General features: G+C 45.6%; 2 protein-coding genes across 2 annotated transcripts; both read left to right on the top strand.

Moving 5' to 3' along the window:
• Window positions 1–5,115: 5,115 nt before the first annotated feature.
• On the top strand, window positions 5,116–8,252 carry LOC149337545 (uncharacterized). Its single transcript, XM_089554451.1, has 3 exons — window positions 5,116–5,119; window positions 6,535–6,686; window positions 7,652–8,252. Exons 1-3 carry the CDS (start codon window positions 5,116–5,118, stop codon window positions 7,919–7,921), a joined length of 426 nt encoding a protein of 141 aa, XP_089410577.1. The 3' UTR covers window positions 7,922–8,252.
• A 6,641-nt stretch (window positions 8,253–14,893) lies between these two features.
• On the top strand, window positions 14,894–16,422 carry LOC149337544 (uncharacterized). Its single transcript, XM_089554898.1, has one exon. The coding sequence runs from the start codon at window positions 14,900–14,902 to the stop codon at window positions 16,109–16,111; it is 1,212 nt and encodes a 403-aa protein (XP_089411024.1). The 5' UTR covers window positions 14,894–14,899; the 3' UTR covers window positions 16,112–16,422.
• The last annotated feature ends 6,509 nt before the right edge of the window (window positions 16,423–22,931 follow it).

Here is a 22,931-nt window from a genome sequence, read left to right as displayed (position 1 = left end):
TGCTGCCCCCTGCTACGCTTGCATTCTCTTGGTGTATGTCTGCTAAATGTGCCTCTTGTATAACCTAATGTCTGTTTTCTTGAGATACGCCGCAGCATTTAGTCCAGCGTGTTTAGGGGAATGCCTCAAGTTACAGCAAATTCCAAAGGAGGGAGCACTTCTTTCTAAGCACTCCCATGAGCATAGCCATGCTAATCATTAACCACTGCCTGATGTTTTTTGGCTGCATTGTTTATTGTTTTAGTCATCCCAGTGAGTGCAGAGTGATGCTGTTTTCTATGATGCAGCACCAACTTGTAATTAATCTTGGCTGCTTGCAGGGCACTGCTTTTCAAGCCCTCAGCGGCATTTGTGGGCCTGACTTTGTTCTTCTTTTCTTCACGTCCAGTGACAAATTTTCATTGTTGTCTTCAAGGCTGAGTGTTAGAAAATTGAGCTATTTTGTGTCTATAGTGTTTGCTTGCATAATGAGACTCCTCCCATTTTGTTTACCCACTGACAAACTTTTGCTAATATGTTATATATGTCCATTTTTTAACAGCGCGAAAAAGACGATGACGTTTACACACACAACAACATGAGCGCTGACTTTCAACTGAAGATTTATTATCACAAACAACATTCATACATAATCCCGCCAAAAGACACACAAAAACCTACTTATCCTATCTTAATCTTCCGGCAACGACTTCTCAAGAAAGGCAAATTCACGGTTAATCAATGATAGCGATGGTATTGCGACACACGCGGAATCCCCCTTATCAATGTGATACGCTTCTACTAATTCTCTTGCTGTCTGATCTTTGTGTTTGAAAATTATAGACATCTCTTGAAGCAAAGGTGTGCAGACATGTGCACATTTTAATTCGTTGGATAAAGCAGGCAGATCAAATTTAGCTCTCCATCGCAGACAACGTGAACACGCCTGCACTCCTTTGCTTGCTTCAAGAGATGTCTGTAATTTTCAAACACGAAGATCAGACGGTAAGAGAATTGGTAGAAGCGTATCACATTGATAAGGGGGCTTCCGGGTGTGTCGCAGAACTGTCATTGTCTTTTATTAACCGTGAATTTGCCTTTCTTGAGAAGTTATTGCTGGAAGATTAAGATAGGATAAGTAGGTTTTTGTGTGTCTTTGGTGGGATTATGTATAAACATCGTTTGTGATAATAAATCTTCAGTTGAAAGTCAGCACTCGTGTTGTTGTGTGTGTATATGTTGTCATCTTTTTCGCGCTGTTAAAAAATGGATAACAACCAACTCACCCAGCTTTCTGTTCTTGTCTTGTATGTGATGATGCACGCTGTTTAATTTCCATAGTTTTTTTTTTGAGAAAAGGTGAATTCATTTTGAAAGTGAATATGACTTCACTAGTGCTTGAGTGCTCACCATGCACTACAGCAAATACAGCATGGGGCAGCCGTAAATGAAAACGCTGTTGTAGGTGGCGCCACCTATGAAAGCTTGTAACAAGATGGTGCCTATACTCCGTTTCATACAGAGCAGGCAACGCTGCCAAAGCTAGCGCACCTGTTCGTGCAGGCTAAGTCCGCACGCAAAAAGTAGTTCGTCATACAACCAAAGTGAACACAAGCATATTTCAGAGCGACAAATCTTAAGTGCCGTGACTGGCACCTCCTGGACTTTGTTTTACCTCTTGCCACATTTTCATCCTGCGACTCTTCGAGATTTCGAGAAGCAAAAAGTACACGTGGTGGTGTGATATGCGGTTGGTAGGGCGAATCGCTTCTACTAAATCTGCGCCCAAAAAGTAGTTCACACTCCATGAAAATTATGCCCAGAGAACCCAAACACTGAGCGCCTCACAGCTTCGACCATGATTTTTAATGCTACCACATCTTTTTATACCGCTCTTTGTATTCGTCCAAACAATGACCAGAGTTTCGAGAAGAACGAATGATGCGTGGCGGAGTAATATGGTTTCGCGGACAGACTACTTCAGCAACCTCCGCAGCATTGCCTGCTATGTATGAAACGGAGTATAGCAGAATGGAAGAGAAGGCACTGCATTGGATGCAGAGATTGTTATGTGAGAAAATGCTGCATCTTTTTTTTTTTTGCTGATTCCACTTGCATTGCACTGCCTAATACTCTTGTTCTCTTTTTATTTCAGGTAGTGGACAGTGATTTGCTGTCACCTTCTGGAAACACTGAATGACAACTGCATTTGTATTTGTTGCTCTTCTCTTGCACGGTATCCGAGCAGTGCTGATTTCGAACAGTGCCAGAATTCTTTTCAAACTGTCTTTGGCTCCACAGTTAGATGCGTTTAATGCGTGTAGTACAGGTTAAAAAAAACGGCTTGCGGTTTGGAAAAGTTCAGTCTTGAGAGCATGGTTGCTTTATCTTGAAGCAAAACACAAGCAACTTGATCACTTCCAACTGTAGTGCTCTACTCGTACGTATCTGTGCCCTTTAAGAGGTTTATGTTATTCATTAATTAATAGTTATTAATTAATAATTAATCAATTAATAGACAGCTTTTGTCGGAGCTGTCTAAGTAGTGGGAAGAAGACTTTACGATGGATACATTGTATTTAGTATTTTGAATCGGCGATGCAGGGGACATTTCATTGCTCTGTCCTTTTCCCTTGTGTAAAGGTGGGAGACAGTGTGGCCCAGACAATGCGTCAATGGAGTCCACAACCCTTGCTGGAACCATTGATCGAGTTGTTGCACTAGTGTCATTTTATCTGCTCTTCCACTTAATCACTGCATCATGAATATGTGTTGCTCACTATATGTGTGCCTTCAAATCAACTGGCAATGCCAGTGAGACCAAATGGCTTAGGAATGTATTAAATGCATTAAATACTGTGTCAGACTGTACACAGGGAGGCTGGGACCTTTGTCAGGCTGCAGAGAGCCTTTAGCCTCAGCCTCCCCTTGAAAACCGAGAACGCAAATAAAAAAAATGAATTGAAATTGAAATGCAGGGCGGCCCTACCAGCGTTACTAAAATTCGTACGTGTTCAGAAGGGCCAGTGTAGTTAGTGAAAAAATCAGTGTATGACGGGATAAGTTCACAGCTGGTTGTCGTCTTCAAGGCTGAGTATTATAAAATTAAGCTAATGCATGCCTCTGGTGTTTACTGAGCACTCCTCTTAATTGGTTGGCACATACAAGCTTTTGCTAAAATATTACGCATGTGATGAATGCACACCATTTCTTTTTCACTTTGAAAATAGATTTGAGATCTTATGAAAGTAGATATGAGATATGGGAGAATAAAAATAGCATCTGTTAGTGTTCATGTAGCCAGTTTTTTATACTTTTACCCTCTTGTTTATAAAGAAAGGAACGCGTTCTGTGCTTACATATCCATATCTTTGCAGACCCAACTTTGCGTTCTCATTACAGAGCTCGGTTAGATCACAGTTAAGAGAAATGCCACCCATTTCTTTATAAGCCCGCTCTGCGTATGTCTACCACATATTGTGTCTGTTTAGGGCAGGTAGTGACAGCTGATCCGGATCATGAGAGGGAAATAACTAGAAGAATAAGAATGGGGTGGAGCGCATATGGCAGGTTCGCTCATGTCATGAATGGCAGTTTACCAACATTCCTCAAGAGAAAAGTATACAACAGCTGTATCTTACCGGTACTCACCTATGGGGCAGAAACGTGGAGGCTAACAAAGAGGGTTCAGCTTAAGTTAAGGACAATGCAGCGAGTTATGGAAAGAAAAATGATAGGTGTAACGCTAATAGGTCGGAAGCGGGCGGAGTGGGTGAGGGAACAAACGCGGGTTAATGACATTCTAGTCGAAATCAAGAGGAAGAAGTGGGCTTGGGCAGGACATGTAATGTGAAGGCAAGATAACCACTGGTCCTTAACGGTAACGGAGTGGATTCCAAGAGAAGGCAAGCCTAGCAGGGGGCGGCAGAAAGTTAGGTGGGCGGATGAGGTTAAGAAATTTGCAGGAATACGGTGGCTGCAACTGGCGAGGGACAGGGTTAATTGGAGAGACATGGAAGAGGTCTTTGCCCTGCAGTGGGTGTAGTCAGGCTGATGATGATGATGGTGACAGGGGTGAACATCTGTAACTACATCATTGTGCCATATAGTTTGTCCATACGAAGTATCCCTCGCTACCTGATGCATTGTTCTCTCCTTGGTACCTTCACTCTGTTGCTGGTGTAGGTGGCGCCTTCTATGGAAGCTTATAATAAGATGGTGCCAAGCAGATTCTTTCTAATCAAGAAAATTGTTTTCTTTAATTCAACATTGAAATTTAGCAGTTCTGTTATAAATATGTCTTAAATGACGGGTATTGGCATTACATCATGTTTTCATAGAAAATTAATTATGCAATCTGGGACTGTAGTCTGCTGCGTAGGAAAAGAGGCCGTGATTCTTCTGTGTAGCTCACAGAGTAAATGGGCAGTCTGCAGGTATGCATTTCAGCAGCTACTGTACTGAGTGCTTCATGTGTACACTTGCGGACTTCTTATTGCGTTGAACTGCAATATGCGTCAGGTGGCTTTTGTTTTGTTCAGAGTCTTCTTTTGCTTTCAAACGTGTGTTCACTGTAGTTTCGACGTGTGTTCGCTGTAGTGTCCGTGCAAGTGTTGACAATGGCGAGGAGAAAAAGCACGTCTGGAACAGTAGTGGTTCATTTTCTTGCAGTCTTTTGCAAGGCAGAACTTGTGGAATCACACATATGTCATAGTCAGACTTGCGTCCATCTTAATGCCCATCTGTCTTTTACGGCTGTTCTTAAAAATGATGCTCCAGTTCTCCAGCCTAAATGCGATTGGAAGTGTGAGGGTACTCACGGCACATCTGCCTAGTCGTCTTTTCAAGAATTGCATAGCAGTATAGGGGTGCTCTGAGTAGCCTTCCTAGAGGTTTTTTTTTATCAAAATCGGCTTCCTGCTATTGGCAGCCAAATTACCCCTGAATCTTTTACACTTCACCATGAAATTATTTGTGATTTTAATTTATATATTAATATTATATTAAGATTGTGCTGCACACATATTTAAATGCACATTGTAAGGCATTGCATGTTTCTGAAGTGACAGAGCATGGAGAAAGGTCATAGAAAAAAAAACCGTTAGACCTATGGGTATAAATTTTTTGTGCATGCTCATGGGTACATCCAAACTTTTGAAAATATATTTTGATTAAAGCTGACAATCTATATTTTTTCAGCGGTCTGATGAGGGGTTGCGAGCTTTGTAGATTCTCTGCAAGCTGATGTCAACTGAAAAAAAAGCTTTTGGGCATCCTCAGTTGTTTAATTCTCTTTGACATCTAATACGTAATAACATATATCACTTTCTTGTGCTTGTCCATAAAGTATCTCAATGTGTGGTACTTACTTCAGTATAAATTCTGATCAAGGTCAGCACATATAATGATTCCGACACAAAACTACACAAAATATCATAATTTTGTTCGTTTAGGTCACTTAATATATCAGCTTTCAGAAACAGTGAAACATCGTATTGTCATGTGGAAAATCTCCCTGTTGTCATGTGGAGGTTAAAAACAACAGCAAAAAAAATCTTGTGAGAGTGCTGTTGGTATTGGTTAAGCAATGCACCTGGTAATGAGAAAAATATCGTAGGTAATTTGGCTTCATGATACGAAATTGATCTCAGAAGTGTTGAGAAGAAAATTCATTTGCACTAAAATATCGTAATTTTGTTCTTTTAGGTCACTTAATATATCAACTTTCAGAAACTGTGAAACTTCCTATTGTCATGTGGGAAATCTTCCTGTTGTCATGTGGAGGTTAAAAACAACAGTAAAAAAAAAATCTTGGGAGAGTGCTGTTGGATTTGGTTAAGCAATGCACCTGGTAATGAAAAAAATATCATAGGTAATTTGGCTTCATGATACGAAATTGATCTCAGTAGTGCCGAGAAGAAAATTCATTTGCACTATGTGCTCACCATGTCTGCAGTTTTCTTCTGATATATCTAATGGTGCAGTAGGGCTTAAATGAACACTGTGGAAAAACTGAAGTTGTTCTGCATCGACAGGTTACTAAATTATAATGAAAAATACTCTACATTCACAGAAAATGTAGCTTTTGTGAGTGAAAAAATCTGTCATACAACAAAAATCACGTATTTGCACCACTAGCTATTTTTGTAAGCAAGCTCGTTCACGTCAAGACAGCTTTGTGTGGTGGAGTCCCGAGCCTAAGCTGCCCTGCCGATCCATTTCCTGTTAGCGATCACGGAGCCTCTTTCAGTCTTCACATCAGAAGTTTTAATCAAGTGACGGGAAAGTTTTCCTTTTTAAATCAAATTTTCCTCTGAACAAAAGTACCTTTTCGCTGCTGGACAAACATCAGCGTAGTCAGAAATAACCTTGAAATTAATTTTTACTAAGAACTTTGATACTTAAATGGAGGGGAATGACCACTGACTGCATGCCTTTAGCGTCGAATCAGGAGCAGCACAGGTTAAGCATTTTTTGTTTGTAATGGAAAATGGAGCTTTCAAGGTAGTGCCAGTATGCAGTAAGAGTTCCAAGAAATTTCGGTTTTGTTTGCAGGTCAGAATGCATTGCATACCCAGCTTGTCGTGCCAAAGGTGGAGTGCTCCAGTGGCGGGGAGCCAGAGCCCTGCCACCAGCCCAGTGCCAACACAAGCATGGAGGCGACTCAAGAGGTGCCTGCCGCCCCTTCGATACGTAAAGGACCTAAGGTGCTCTTCACTCTCAACAGTTGAAGTTGCAGTACGATTGTCACATCAGTGCACAACCCTTTCAGTAAAGAATTGATAAGCGATGGATCGGAAGAATGGCATCCCCACATTAAAAGTGGAAGGTAGCCGACCACGCACGGAACACGTGCGCCTATTTATCCGTGCCTTGAAAATGCGAGCAGCAGCCAAGCGGTTCATAAATATGGCCGCCGCTACAAGGAACCCACTGACCCTACCCTCAGCAGCGCCATAGGCAGGCTGACTTGGCAGTGCGCAGTTCAGAAATCCCTGCCCGCTCGTTTCAGTTGCGTACGCGAGATGGCACTACTGCTACCGCGTCTCTGCGAAATGTTGCTTTTTTGTTTGCTATCACTGGAGGCTATGGGGATTTCCAGTTAGTTCTGACTGAATCACGAGATGCAGGCAGCGAATCTTGAAGCGTGTACACAAAGACGCCGAACCAAATCGACTACAACGAAGCAAAAAGCGCTTCAAACGCGTTCCCTTTCGTGCGGTCTGTGCTGGTGATAACTTGTGTCGGGTAAGGATGACGTCATATCTCGTACTGCGGGAACTTTTACAGGCGGGAGATGTGGTGGTTTGAGAAATATTCAATAAAATGATTACTTTCCACTCATTTCTGTTTCAGAACTATTGTTTTGGTGAATGCCACAGCTTGGGCCATATATCTCGGCGACAAATTTTTTCCTTATTAGATTGTTTATAACTAGCAAGAGTCACTCGTTGCATGATGCGGTGAAAGCCTCCTTCTAGAAAAAGAAGTTTCCCTTCTTTTTTCTAAATTCTGCGTTGCACAACGTGCATTGCGAAGCCATCCGTTAATTTGTGCCTAACTGTGGACAGTTGTGTGCATATAGAAGCGCCACTATACAATGCTCGCACATGCTCCGCATCATCTGCTAACCTTCCTGCTCTCCGCTCCCTCTTTCCGGCGCTGTTCGCAGGCCAGTACGAAACAGCGGCGGCCTGTCCAGTGTCGCCTCTGCCCGGCGACCTTCACGCGCGACTACGACCTGACTCGCCACGAGCGCACGCACACGGGCGAGCGGCCCTTCCGATGCGACCAGTGCTCGGCGTCCTTCACGCGCAAAGACCACCTGAATCTGCACATGTGCAACCACGCCACCGTGAAGGCCTTCAAGTGCCACGTGTGTTGCAAGGCGTTCTCCCGGTCAGACCTCCTGCGCCGGCACGTCCGCATCAGGCACCGGTGACATCCTGGCTATCACCTGCTCCCAAGGCCCCTCTGGCCACACGCGTTTGCAAAGCGGAATGCAGAGTTCGACCACTCTATTTGCAAAGCCTCTGCACTCAAGGGACATCACACGAGTGAGGACCTGCGTGCGGCTGCCTTTCATGGCAGGCTGCACAGCACTCGGCCTATACTGAACTGGGAAACTCAGTCTGGAGTGTCATGAAGTGTTCTGCGATGCCAGCTGCTGTTGCATCTATCAAGGTAGTACTGGGCCACGCCAAGTAGTGTGCCTAAGGGTTCATCCATGCTGCGCCGCCTTTCAGTGTGGAAACAGCCACAACCAGGAGACATGTTAATTGAGCACACAGACCGCGCTGACTTCTTGTATAGAGAAAGAAGACAATAAATTTCTACATCGCGTACAACTTCATCCTCCAGCAGAAGTATATTGAATGGTGCTTCACCCGAGGAGCTAGAACAATAGACACTTTTAGCATACCGTGCACCGCGTTACCGCTACCGTTACCGGAGTACCGGGAGCCCGCCCACTGATTGGTTCCGACGCTGCGGGCGCGACCACAGCTGCCGGGTATGTGGCGCCATCTGGCGCTGTTAAGGCAATTTACGCATGCGCATTGGCTGCACGCAGGCTTCCGGTACTCCGGTACCGATAATGCTAACACTGTACACGTTATGCTAAAAGTGTCTAATACTGCCTTCCGGAACACCGCTGCAGCGTGAACTGTGTTTCTACGAAAGGGTGATGTATAGGCGCCGCACTCCGAACGTCGATGGTGAGCATCGATGTAACCTTACCCGATCCAACCCAGGGCACTAAAAATGAAGGAAAGGTTTCATGAATCAGGCAAGCCACTTGTATCACTGCCATTGCTTCTTGCTGTTTTCGCACCTTCCTCCTGGAATGCTAAGTGTTATTCAAACTTGGCAGACCATCAAGGAGCCCTGGTATAGTGACAGCTCCTTTTCACGAGGCCCTATTTCTGCCCCAAAAATAAAAGTTGTTTCTGCTCTTCCTCTCGCTCTTGAATGCTGTCACATTCTTAGCGAGCCAATCGGCTCCCACTGATGACTGCAGTGCACCTTGCGACCGATTAGGTGCTATGTGCGCCTACGCAAACACACATCGTGCAGGCTTTGACGCAGCAGAATTACTGCTGCATTATCATTTGCTTTTTTAGAGAAGTGGTGTTAAGGCGAAACCTTTCTTGGCTCATGAGTGTTGAGATGGAAGTTGTAGACAGAGGCTGTCCGCAGAAGTGTCCACTGGAGCGGTTAATCATAGGAAAAGAATAACAGAAGAAATTGGGGTCTGGTTGGGAATCGAACCCGAGCCGCTGCCGTGCGAGATGGGGACGCTGCCACTCTGACACTTCTTTTTCCTTTATTGCCATACTTCGACAAAGGACTACAAAAACTACAGGGACAATCACCAAATCTTGATATCAGCAACCTGCCAGATCTTCTTGGCAGGCCTTGTCAGGTTTAAAATTCTCTCAACAACTTCAAATTTTCCATCCTGGTAGCCAGTCGTGTACACATAATTATGATTTCAATGCTGCCAAAAATCTCTGTACATACCTATGCGCTACCAGCCCGTATGTATTTCCGGAAGACTCCACCATGACAGACATTTGAAACTGAAAAAAGTGCGTCTAGTGAATGCACAGTTCTTAAAAACGTATTTCTTAGATATGTACTAATTAAGGCCAGCTACATGAGTAATTTTGAACATGTTGCATATGTCGCAATCAAGAGAGTACCAAATTTCCTCCATGCTTGACGTAAAGTCGTAGCGTCGTCAGGCGGCACCCAGTGAAAACTCCCTTTGGAGTGTATGGCACTGGCCCCGCAGAAGGTGCAGGTGGCGGACCGCGCACAGCTTTCGCATTTACGCACGTAAGGAGATAAGTGCACCTCGTAAACTTTTTATACTTGGATATCTCTGCTTATATAGCACTTATCAAGAAAGTCCCATGTCATGGGCATGTGGTGCACTTATCACATATCACATCCTTGCCATCTTAGTGAAACAAAAGTCATTCTAATTTCTACTTTGCTTCTTCCTGAAATCTTCTGTAGTGTGTCTCTCTAGAGGATTTTGCACACACGGGTGCTTCGTTGCACTAAAGCTGCTGATGAAAGGTTGCCTGTAGGGTTAGGCCCCTCTATGAAACAATGACGTGAATAAGGACGGGGACGAAGGTATAAAGACGACACAATGAGCGCTCGTTGTGCCTTCTTTACTTTTGTCCCTGTCCTTATTCGCGTTGTTTTTTCATAATGGACCGATACCAACTCGCTCTACTTTAGGCTTTTCATCTGCTGTAAGGTTGGACCCGGCCTTGTTAAGCCCTGAATTCCCTCCTCCTGCAACTGTTAGTGGGTCTTGCGGCGGCCTCGGCAGTAGGGCCTGGGGAGTCTGGTTGTCGTCGGACTCCCTTGGCTCTGGTGAGGTTGCCCGAGTTGGTTCTCTTTTTGAAGAAGGTTGGCTTTGCGCCTCGGTTTCACGCTTCGAGAGTCTGCAAAAGACCTTTTGAGAAGAGAATTCTTGAAAAAGACCTTTGGGAACTTCTGAGCACCCTAAACTGGTCCCTCTGTCATACCTCTGACTTGTATGTGATGTTGCATCGTTCGTAGCTTTGGTCCATAGAGTAATTTGTCTGGGCCATAGGTGATCAACATCAGTAAACTGTAGTCGACCTGAAACCATAACCATGTTTGTGACTGGGCTGACCACTTGTTCGACAGTATCTTTTTGCCATGATACAGGCTCACCTCATGTGTTCTTCCCGTAGACTCCATCACCTGTGTGTGATTCTGCAGGTCCTCTTTAGTCGTTGCATTGTTCTGTGTCTCATCTCAGATGCTAGGTCCTCTCCCCTATAAAGCTTCGTTTCAGAAGGGACAATGTAATTCAGGGCAAACACTCGAGGAAAACTTCAGCAGGTGTCCGCGAAGTCATTGAGTGCGGGATATTTCTATAGAAAAAAAAATTTTCAGACGTTCTTCTATTGTACTCTTCACTTCGGCATTTTTATCGCTCAGAACCTGTTTTAGGAGATCTTCCTTTGTCGTTCTTACCAGCCTCTCTCTGGCTCCATTCAAAGCAGCGTGGTACAGTGGTGTCCTTGTGTGTTTGGCACTCCGGTGCCTAATGAACTCTCCAGCCATCCGAAGTGAATTGTGGCCCTTATCGTTAACAATTTATTCGGGGTAGCCTTAGGTTGGGGACAGTGCGTCCAGCTTTTCCATAGTTCTGGCAGCTGTCATTGATCTCAGGAAGAACACTTCATTCCACTTATAATTCGCATGCAGAATGTAAATCTTTAACAGCGTAGTCAGCGTGAATCCTTTCCCAGACTTTTGCTGGATACATCCAGGGTTGCAGAGGCACTGCCGACTTTGCTGGATGGGTGCTTTGACAAACTTGACGAACAGTTTCTCGTATGTTTTTGTCAAGGGAAGGCCGCCAGACGTATGACCCTGCCTGCATCTTCCTACGAGGCATCCTTAGGCGTGTTTCGTGCAGCAACGATAGTACATGTGCTCGCCAGGTTTTTGGCACAATTACCCGATTGCTTGAAGTCAAGTATCCTTGTTCTGCAGACAGTTAATCTGTGAATTAAAAATGGCTGGAGTTCTTCAGGGTAATATGCTGGTCATCTCAAAAGAATGTAGATAATGAAGGCATGTTAGAAAGAAGTCTGGCTTCATATCCCGAGCAACTTGTCTAGCTGTTAATGGGGTTGCGACAGAAGCAGCCAAACAGTCCGTCCTCGTTGTTGCTGAAGCTGTTGACAGCGGTAGTCGTGACAGTGCGTTGGCGACTTCCATTTTCTTGTGTTGCGAAATTTGAGTTCATGTGATGCACTGTTAACGACAGAGCCCATCTCTGCATTCGTGCAGATGCTATGGATGGCAGCAGCTTATCACCCCCAAGAAGTCCGATAGGCGGTTGACGGGCTGAACTTGCACCCACACAAATGGCGATGAAACCGTCACACACCAGATATGAGTGCGAGAGCCTCTTTTAGAGCGATAGCTCTACTCAGTGCAAAACTTGAGTTTCAGTCCGTGTATACATGACCTTCAAATGCCCTTTGGAGTTGGATATATTTCATATAGCAACAGCCTTAAGTCAGCAGCCGGAGCAGACAGACTATGGCCATTAGATAGTGTGTGCTAATTAAACCCGGGCTGTTTACAAAATGTAACCAATCCCACCTCCAAAACTGGCCCACCCCGCCTCGAACTTTAACCTTCATCGATTTGGACCAAAATCGATCTCCAAGATAATTTGAATGTGCTTGATATGATGGTAGTCTCCAAATTTGACCTGGGCCACTCCCAAAGTTTGGCTCACTGCACCCCCGAAATTCGGCCTTCGATTTGAACCACGTAGGTAAAGCATGAGGTCTTTATTCTTTGTATGCATTGTAAGGGACATAGTGAGTCCTGAACGCCCATTGAGATCGCCGAAATCGTAATATTTAATATCTTAATTTTCTCCAGAAATGCTCTTTCCGAGCCGATGGTGTCGCAACGCAGCGGCCATTTTCGGCAGCTGAAATGAGGTGGCATCCATATTGCATATTGTTCCTTTATACTCGAAAAATGGATCCATAATATGTCTCTGAGTGCTGAAAGCTTTTCGCATGCCACAAAAACTGGAAAGAAGCAGTGAAAGCGAACGAAAACTTAGAAGAATAACACACTAGGGGCGACGCTTTCCATTCCGCTTCAAACCTTCGTAGGGGCCAGCGCTGTTCAAAAAACGTTGGTTGAAACCACACCAAGAAGGCAGCGAAAAAAAAAATGGCTGTGGCTTCGGTAAGGTTAAGCCTGGGTATTTCGAAGCGAAAAGTTGCGGCGACGCGGAGGAGCCGTGCGTGTAGTGAATACGGTGCTGTCTTGGAAGGTTGCTTTGTACTGCGGTGTGCATTCCTCTCGGGTGTACACCAAGATATGAGAGAGAGGCATTTGCTTTCCTTAAAAGCAATTTTCATTTCATTTCATTTTTCTTAAGGCCCTTACGGCGCGGTTCGGGTATCCACCGAAATATGAGAGAGGCAGCTTGGAGTCGTTTTCTTTCCTTAAAACCAATTTTATTTTAAGGCGGAAGCCTTTAATGCCTCATCGTTGTAAGCAGGAGTTGTCGACAGAAATGTCACGCTTTTCAATTGGTCGAAACGGTCGTGACGTCACAGTGCGCAATTGCCGCGGCCGGCAACACTCTTTTGCTTCACTTTTTTATTTTTTAAATAAACCACTACCACCACCACCACCAATTGTACTTTGGCTACTAAGCATGCAACCAATTAAAGGGATCGTATAGTGATGCTCCAAGTTCGTGGGACTTGCTTAACCAATTAGCCTAATTAATTAACCTTTCTAGTCAGACCAGATAAATAAATAAAACTGAGTAGGAAATTGCTCGAGCTCGGGAATCGAACCCCGGTCTCCGGAGTGCGAGACGAGCACGCTACCACCCCGCTATGCCAGCTCGATGGTTCAGAATGAAAAAAGGCGCGTCTTCGTTCACTCCCATCTTCCTCCCTTCTCGTTACGGCGAGGTTCAGGTGTCCACCGATATACGCGAGACAGATACATTTCCTTTCCTCAAAAACCAATTTACCGACGAGCAAGGCGTAGAACCTTTCCTCAAAAAGCGTTGCATTCAAAGGGCAACGCATCGGGCCGAACGGGTGGTGGCGTTCCGTGGACTGCCTGGCAGCGCTACAACACGCCGTCGCGTTCCACTCCTAAAGGCAAAGATTAAGCGTCATTAATCGGCAGTTAATTACTGCACCAACAGAATTTAAAGTGAACAATCGCGTAGCAGAATGCAGCGCTCAGGCTTTCGCCTTTCGCCACTTTAGCCGATAAAGTTCCTCGTAATTTTCATTTTCCTTCCTGGCGCGGTTCGGGTGTGCACCGAGATATGAGTGTTTCCTGGCGCACTCTTTGTCTTTGTTTGTTTTTTTTGCGCCTCTCCTGTGACGTCCCTCGATTCTGCGGATGCGCAGCTGGGGGCCTGGGGCTAATGCTGATCACTGAGCATACGCCAGACTCGAGTTTGACTAGCCTAGTGAAGCTTTTCGCTTCAAGAAAAAAGCCAGTCGACACACCCAACACACACCCTGCCGAAAATTGTGAAGAGAGAGGCCGGACAGGAGACGGGAGGTGAGTTTTGAAGGGGGGGGGGGAAGGGGTACTGGCGACAGCCATATCCTGTACGACCAAAAAAGAAGCATCGGGGAACTTCCTTTGTTGTAAGTCACCTCTGCCCTGTCTACGGCGCCGCGTTCACAGGGGGAAGACACCGTCAAAATACGCGGCTGCTGACAGCCCTTAGCCAGTGTACCCCTCCCTCTGTCTTTTCTACTATCCCCTCACCTCTCTCATTTCACTTCTACACACTGCCTGCTATTCTTTATTTCCGCTGCCCCAGCTCAGGCGCTTCCAGCAGCGATAGCAGATGCCGGGGCTAGCAAAAAGTCTTTTTCCTTCCATATTCAGTGCATAATAAAACCACCACTACAGCCCTGCCGCTGCGTGTACGCTGGGCGCGGTTCTGACTGGAAGCGCCATAGTCCTTCGGGACTATCACAATGGGCTTCTTCGATTTACCGAGCTCTGATAGTCCTCGGGCAGTTCGCGGTTTCCTGTCAAGCAGGAAGCTACGTCATGATCACGGGCGAGCGGTGCCGGCTGGCAGCCCGCGGGCAGTCAGCGCAGAGGGAAGAGGGGAGCGATGCCGCTCGAGAAATTTGGCGCGCTTTGTGCAGCAGACCACATGTTGGAGTCTGATAGCTCAGACTCTGAGGAATCCGACGACGACGATTTTGGAGACACATTTGTAATGTGCCTTCTCCTTACACAGTTGGAACGCAAGGACCGACACAGGGTGAAGTTGTATGTTTGTGAAGTTGTGAAGTTGTAGTTGTAGTTGTGAAGTTGGGGATCTGGCGCCGACATGGCAGCCAGACGCTTACATCTTGTTCTTCTTCAGATGCTGCAAATGATGGCGATTTTTGATCCTGCCGCGATGACGACGTGCCTTCCAATGAATGGAGCCGCTTCTACCGAGCAAGTCTGTCCTGCTGACCTGGCTTTTTTGAGTGACGCTTCGCCTTTGGACCTCACAGCGCTACCGGCGCTCGAACGTTTCATCGACTGGCAACCCTGGAATCTTCAGCACAAGCATGACCTACATAAGCAGCTGTTGTACCCAGCCACACCGGGATCTGGCGCCGACATGGCAGCCAGACGCTTACATCTTGTTCTTCTTCAGGTTTGTTACTCTTACCTTTCTGTTAATGGGAAACCATTTAGGAAGTCGACGCCAGATCCCAACTTTGCTGTGTGCATGTTTTTACGCCTTCTGTACGATGTGTCCGCGAGCTGTTCAGGATACATAGGTTTGTTTAAAAGAAAGCTTTTGCTTGCGGGAGACGTAGAGCAAAACCCTGGGCCTCTGTCTGCTGAGCAGGAAAAGCAGATGTTCGATACTATCATGACAATACCAGTGATACAACAGCAACAGACCGAAATATTGGACGAACTACGTTCCATTCGGCTTGAGCAAAAGAATCTCGAAGAAAAACTAACAAAACTCGCAGAAAAAGTCAAGAGCGTTGAAGATAATGTGTCACTGGTGCTCCCGCTAAAGCCTGAAGTAGAAAGATTATCTCAAAGTTCCCAGAAACTTGCTGTTGCGTGCACGGCCCTCCAGTCATCGCACGATGACCTGGAGAACCAATCACGAAGAAATAACTTAATATTCTACGGCATCCATGACAAAGAAACCGAATCGTGGGAACAGTCTGAGACTAAAATTATCTCTTTTTGCGCTGAAAAGTTAGAGCTTTCCGTTGACGCCGCTGCTATTGAAAGAGCGCACAGACTAGGAAGATATGCGCCTGACAAGCACAGACCCCTGATCGTTAAATTCTTGTCCTTTAAAGAGAAGAATCGTGTTCTTTCAAATGCTGCCAAACTAAAAGATACTGACTGGGCGATAAGCGAAGACTATTCGGCCAAAGTACGGCAACAAAGAAAAAAGCTCATGCAGTTTGCTAAGGCACGCGGCGGAAAGTTGAAACTGCGGTTTAATAAGCTAAACCTGGACAACAAAACCTATATGTACAACATTGAAACAGACGATATCACTTGCGTAAACCAATAGCCATCACCGAGGCTTTTAGCTTGCCCACAGACTGCTATTAAAAATGAACTTGTCTGTATTGTTGTTAATTGTCGCAGTCTAAAAAACAAAACTGACCAATTCTCCTCACTCTTACAAATGACAAACGCACATGTGGTGATTGGAACCGAGTCATGGCTGGACAGCAACATAAGCGATGGTGAAATATTTCCTCCATCCTATACCACGTATAGGAAGGATCGCAATGTACGCGGTGGTGGTGTGTTCATCCTCGTTCATAGCAGTTTGAAAAGCGTGTCTGTTAACCTAGAAAACGATTCCTGTGAAGCTGTCTGGTGCAAGGTACAGCTCGGCGATGGTACTTCTTTCGCAATTGGCTCTTTTTATAGGACGCCCGGTTCAACCTGCGCACAGCCATTTTTTGAACTTAGCAACACATTATTAGCCTTAGATGCAACACATATTATCCTTGCCGGTGATTTTAATATGCCCTGCGTAGAATGGTCTTCTTTTAAACCAGTAATTCGCACTGCATCGCTCTTGTATACCGCTTTCCGTGAAGTAATTGGTGCTCACTCATTATTCCAGCTTGTTCAAACCCCTACCAGACTCGGCCTTACCAGTGCTAATGTATTAGACTTGTTTTTCTGCAATGACCCTAGCCTAGTCTCGTCTGTCATAACGCTGCCAGGCATAAGCGACCACGATGTAGTTTTAGCAAAAGTATCCTGTAATGCTATGAAGACCCACTACACCCAACCACGCAAAGTGTATTTTTATGAAAAAGGGGATTATGCTTCGCTATCACGGGATCTCGACGCATTTTTTCCTGAGTTTCTTTCACATCGGCCATCTCTGGATATCGATTCCTTCTGGAACTTGTTTAAAACTAAAATTTTGTCACTGACGCAGACTTTCATCCCATCCCGCTTGATTTCAGCCAAGCGTCGTGACGATATGCATTGGATGAATAGACAGTTGCGGGCAATGATCAACCGGCGGAAACGGCTGTTTCGCAGATATTGTGATACGCCCGCACTAACTTTGTACTCCGAGATGAAAAAGCAAACTAACAACTTATCGAAAGAAATCCGTAAAGCAAAAAGGGCATACTTCAGCACACTAGGCCAACAACTAAAGACAAACCCGAAGGCAGTCTGGAAATATGTTAAAAATAAGAGAAACAGCAGGGTCTCTGCGCCTGATATACTAGACGAAACTGATTTTGGAAGGGATTCAAAAGGTAAAGCGAGAAGTTTCAATCTTTATTTCCAATCGGTGTTTTCCGATCCCATTAATATACATACTGATTTTCAATCTTCCAGCACCCTGACCAGAATGAATGACGTAGAAATTTCTGAACGAGGGATCATGCTTTTATTACAGAAAATTAAAGTTACATCAGCACCAGGGCCTGACAACATTTCCAATTACGTTTTGAAAATTGTGCGGCTTCGGTTGCCCCGTATCTAGTTGCATTATTTCAGAAATCGTTAGAGAATTCTTCTTTACCCCTTGACTGGAGAAGTGCCAATGTCGTTCCGATTCATAAGGGTGGTGACAAAACTAAAACATGTAACTATAGGCCCATATCGCTGACGAGCGTGTCGTGCAAAACACTGGAACATGTCATTTATACTCAGTTAATTAGCCATCTACAAAACAATAGTTTTTTCTGTTTGACACAACATGGATTTAGGTCCGGCTTCTCATGTGAAACACAGCTCGTGGAATTCACACATGACATTTCTGTTTCCTTAAACTCTGCCGGTCAGGTAGATTGTATATTTTTAGATTTTCGAAAAGCGTTCGATTTAGTTGCTCACAACCTATTGCTACAGAAACTTTCAGAATTAAATATTCCTACCTCACTCTTATCCTGGATTGAAGCGTATCTTGCGGAAAGGAAACAGTGCGTGGTTATCGACGGTGTCAGCTCGGAAGGTGTGGGTGTAACTTCAGGTGTTCCGCAGGGGTCGGTTTTGGGCCCTCTTCTTTTTCTCATTTTTATAAATGACCTCACTAGTAACATTTCAAGTATAATCAGACTTTATGCTGATGACTGTTGTATCTACCGCAACATTTCTTCTGAAGCAGATGCAATTTCACTACAGCATGACCTCAACTCTGTATTCTCTTGGTGCAACAACTGGAATATGGCGCTAAATATCTCCAAATGCAATCTGGTCCGGTTTACAAAAAAGAAACAATTCTTCCAAACAGACTATTTCCTTGGTAGCACTGAATTATCCACAGTTTCAACTTATAAGTACTTGGGAGTCTTTTTTTCTACTGACCTATCATGGAATACACACGTAAATTACATATCTGCTAAAGCCAGCCGCACATTAAACTTTCTCAGACGTAACTTTAAGGACGCTCCCCTTACGCTGAAGGAGACATTATACATGTCTACTGTACGTCCGATACTTGAGTATGCTTGCGCGGTTTGGGACCCGCATACAAAACTGAATATTGAGGAGCTGGAGCGCGTCCAGAAACGGGCTGCTAGGTTTGTGTCTGCCGATTACAATTTCCAAAAAAGTTCTTCTGGTTTGCGCGAGAAGTTGGGATGGCCGTTACTTGAAAACAGGCGCAAATATTTGAGACTCTCTTTCTTTTATAATGTGCTTAATAATAAAACTGGAATTCCAAAAGAGAAATACATTAATGAACCCAGCTACATTTCCGCCCGCACTGACCACCCACTTAAGGTGCGCAAGTACAATAGCCGTATAAACGTATTCAAATATAGTTTTTTCCCACGAACAGTGCATGACTGGAACTGTCTCCCTTCTCGGGTCGCTACCGCTCCTCCTACATCGTTTCTGGCCGATTTGCAAAGCCACCTGTCAATATAAGTGCAATAATTCTTGTCCGAGTGTATCATGCTACTTTTTTTGAAATTTTTACAAAGTTGACTATTCCTAAAGCTTTATTCTTTAAGCAGTGCTGTATTTTAAAATGTATCTTTTTTGTGTGTGTGTGTGTGTGATTACGGTATGTTTGCCTTTCTACAATGGTTTTCTGTATTTTCTCTGTAGACCGCATCATTTGCCTAATTTATTGTGTACTAGATGTTTGTTCTTATTTATGATGTTTCCCCCCTACAATAATGCCCCAGTGAGGGCGCTGTAGGTACTGTGTATAAAATAAATAAATAAATAAATATAAATATAAATATGTGGAAGAGGTTGTGCCGCGCTACTTGGATTTTGAGTTCAGGAAGCTTTTTCGACTATCACGATCAACCGCGGCGACTCCAGTGGACGAGTTCCAGCACTCCTCTTTCTACCCCGAAGGCCTAAGAGGGAGGCCAAAAATCGCAGCCGAGAAAACTGTCCTGATCGCTCTCACTTACATCGGGACCCAATGGGCGCTCTATCAGATCGCCGACAAATTTGATGTCAGTGAATCAACCGCCCACGTCGCCATAAACTGAGTCCTGGACTTTATATGGTCTGTAAGTGGAAGGGAGATCCGCTGGCCGCATCGTGAAGAGCAGGGTCTCAACAAACGGGCATTTCGTGCTCTGTACACTCGCCACGGAGAGCCTGTTGGCCTGCCAGACGTCATTGGTGCCATTGGTGCCATGTATGCTCTCTCAAGCGTACGCCACTTGTTTTCAATTTGGCTAGGTGCTAGGTTGCCTCCGAAAACGTCGTTCAACCTGGCCGCCAGCATCTCCCACATCTGTTTTCTCGTCTTTAGTCGCCTTGCAGGGTTTATTTTCTTTAAATTCTTTATAGAGCTGGATCAGGACCAAAGTCTTCTGTCTCGGCCAAAGTTCATCCGAGGCGCTGTCCGAGCCTACGGCGGCTGTTTCATGCCCGCTAAAGTCGGCGCTGTCCGAGCCTACGGCGGCTGTTTCATGCCCGCGAAAGTCGGCGCTTTCTGCGCCTGTACCTGCAGAACGCCACCTGCAAAATGTGATATGCTTAGCTAGTAAATGCGACAAGGAGTATATGGCACTTGGTAATGCGGTATTGTACTTGGAACTATAGTACTATGGCAGGCGCATGCAAAGTAGTACGTACCGTCGGTGACATACACCGGCAATACTTCTTCTATGACGGGCATGCCGTCCGGGCCAAGCTCCGGGTGCGCGCGCGTCTCGAATCCGTCGAGCAAAATTGTTTCGTAGGCCATGTCGCGCAGCCGTCGGCGTCAAAACAACGGGAGCGAAAGCACGCGTAAATGCGCTTCGTCTGCTAGCTTCTCGGGCAGCGTCGTCTGCTAGCTGCCGGCTCGTGTGGGTCCCAGCAGCTCCGGCAGTACGCGGTGAGCCAGACGGAGAAAATCGAGTGCGCTTCCGGCAGGTTGCGGACTGGTGCGCGGAGCTTCGCGCCCTGCCGGAGAAAAACGAGCTTCGGGCCGGCGTCGTGGTGAGTCCGCGGTGAGTCCGGGACTGATAATCGAAGAAGCCCAATCTCACATGGAGGAAAAAAAAAACTAAGGAGGGAGCGTGACGTCACGCCACCAGCGTTCGCAAGCCGAGTGTTTACGAAGCCGTTTTCTCCCTCAGTTTTTCGCTCTCCGAGTCAGTCCTTTATGTTTCGATTCTGGTATGTTTTAGTGCGCGCGTATGTGCGACCCGCGGCGCGTGCGTCTACAGCAAGGAGGTTGATCTACAGTCAGTCTGCCGCGCTAATCTGCGCATGCGCGCGTGCAGCAAGGCTAGATTTTACCGCACGCTATCACGTGGTGTGATCCCGGGGGGGGGGGGGGACACTCTTTTTTTTTTAGTATATCTTTTCTTGTTAAGACTAGGCTTCAAGGTTGAAGCCGGCCGCTCCCTCCTCAGTTTTTTTTCCTCCATGCAATCTCAGTACTGGGCGAGTGACACGCGTTTTCGTCTGATCTTTTCATTTCGAATTTTCAAACTGGAATAACTTTCGTTTGCGTGCTCCGATTTCAAGAATTCTTTTTGCACTCTGGAACGCATGGTGAATCTATTATTTATGATATTTATCGATACTGAGGACGTCATCGCGGTGCCCCTTTAATACGATGGTAGTATCCAAATTGGACCGGAGTCAGTTGCAAAATTTGGCGCACCCATCCCCGAAATTTGACCTTCTATATGGACCAAAATCGATGCCCAGGCTAATTTGACTATGGGCATCACGATTGCAATCATGAAATTTAACCCGGGTCACCAGGCGCTAGCAACAAGTGGAGCCAAGAGGTAAGAAACGGCCAAATCATGGTAGACGCAAGCACAGCTATCGCTCGACCACTAGGCGTAACAAACCGCTGCTAATTTTTTCGCTAGCATAGTTCCACCTGCTGCTGGATAAAGTGCGCGTAATGAATGCGATACGTTAACAATTGGTCAGTGCAGTTCGGCATCTCATGGAAAATGACAGCTTCCAAGCCGTAAAAGGAAGAATTACAACTAAGCCTGGTTAGCTTTGCGGGGTCGTAGAACTAGGCTAGTACTCCACTTCCGTAATTTACTTAGTTACTTCGAGTGCCTTTTTTGCACCATTGCGTCCACTGGCACTCGCGGTGTTTTGAAGGAGCTCATAGAGAGGTGCGACCAGATGTGGAGAGGTGATGATCACTCGAAATTAAAGGAATTTCGAGAAGAGGGCAGACGGTGAATAGGCACTGAATTGCCCTGCAGAACCCACTGAATTCCATGGAACGGCAACTGCCGTCTTTCAGGGGCCGAATTGAATGTCATTTCCGACGAATGACATTAGCCTGAGTTGAATTCCTTGCTTGCGTCACTATCACGCGACTAAAGCGGTAATGATCGAGTGAGGCATCCCCGACGAGAGGCTCTGCTATAGGCTCAGCGGCGGTGGATTCCTGTGCTGACTGCCGAAGCCCTAACCCATGTCCACCTCCGTTCGGCACTGCGTGTTCTATCTATGGTCGCGTATGGTCGAACGTACTGCTGCACCTGCGCTCAAATCTCGCATTACCGAGGAGCGTAACTGTCGACCAATTTTCTGTTTCACTGCTCTGAGTGCACCCCTGGAAAAAGCCCATTGCTGCTAGCTGCCACCTCGGAGTAAATAAATTGATTTCTTTAATGGCAGTATTATATATATATATATATATATATATATATATATATATATATATATATATATATATATATATATATATATATATATATATATATATATATATATATATATATATATATATGCGAAATTAAGAAACGCTTCTTTTAAGTAAACATTTATTGGGAGTCGACGTTTCGGACAGAGCCTGTCCTTTTTCAAGAAGACTTGAAAAAGGACAGGCTCTGTCCGGAACGTCGACTCCCAACAAATGTTTACTTAAAAGAAGCGTTTCTTAATTTCGCATCTCATTTCTAGCAACCAAGTACGTTTATCTTATTGTGCTATATATATATATATATATATATACATATATATATATTGTGACGAAGACGACGAAACTGGCAGTTGCGCGAGACGGAGCGCTCGCGCTAGGCCAGCGGCCATTAAATCATCTCTTGTTCATGGTTCATCACGCTTCATTCTTCGGCTGGCCGCCTCGTTACATTTGGTGGAGGTGCTGGGATCCCTTCATCGCCATCCTGGTCGCGGAGCTTCGGTGTCCTGCGCCTGTCGTGGGCGTCGGCCGTGAGTGCCTGGTCCACGCCGCCCGGCCATGCCCCAGCCCGCCCGACCTGAACCGACCTCGCCGCTCACCCCAGCCCCGTCCCCAGCCCGGGCCTCAAGACACGACGACCCAAGACCCGACTGACCCGACCGACCCAAGACCCACACGTGTATATATACATATATATATAGGTTGCGAAAGCGTGAAGTACTAGACTGCTTATAAGAATATATAGCGAAGTATACGCTTCGTTAAA

This window comes from Amblyomma mixtum, chromosome 7, assembly GCF_055824585.1.
Source record: "Amblyomma mixtum isolate Tamu chromosome 7, ASM5582458v1, whole genome shotgun sequence".
NCBI classification, from domain to species: domain Eukaryota; kingdom Metazoa; phylum Arthropoda; class Arachnida; order Ixodida; family Ixodidae; genus Amblyomma; species Amblyomma mixtum.
Note: the sequence above shows the minus strand (reverse complement) of the source record. Positions and strands in the feature narration are given on the sequence as shown.

Coding starts and splice junctions, on each gene's coding strand:
- LOC149337544 (XM_089554898.1), top strand. CDS start 14,900: ATGGCAGCCAGACGCTTACATCTTGTTCTTCTTCAGATGCTGCAAATG.
- LOC149337545 (XM_089554451.1), top strand. Junction 6,687..7,651: donor CGATACGTAAAGGACCTAAG/GTGCTCTTCACT, acceptor CGCTGTTCGCAG/GCCAGTACGAAACAGCGGCG.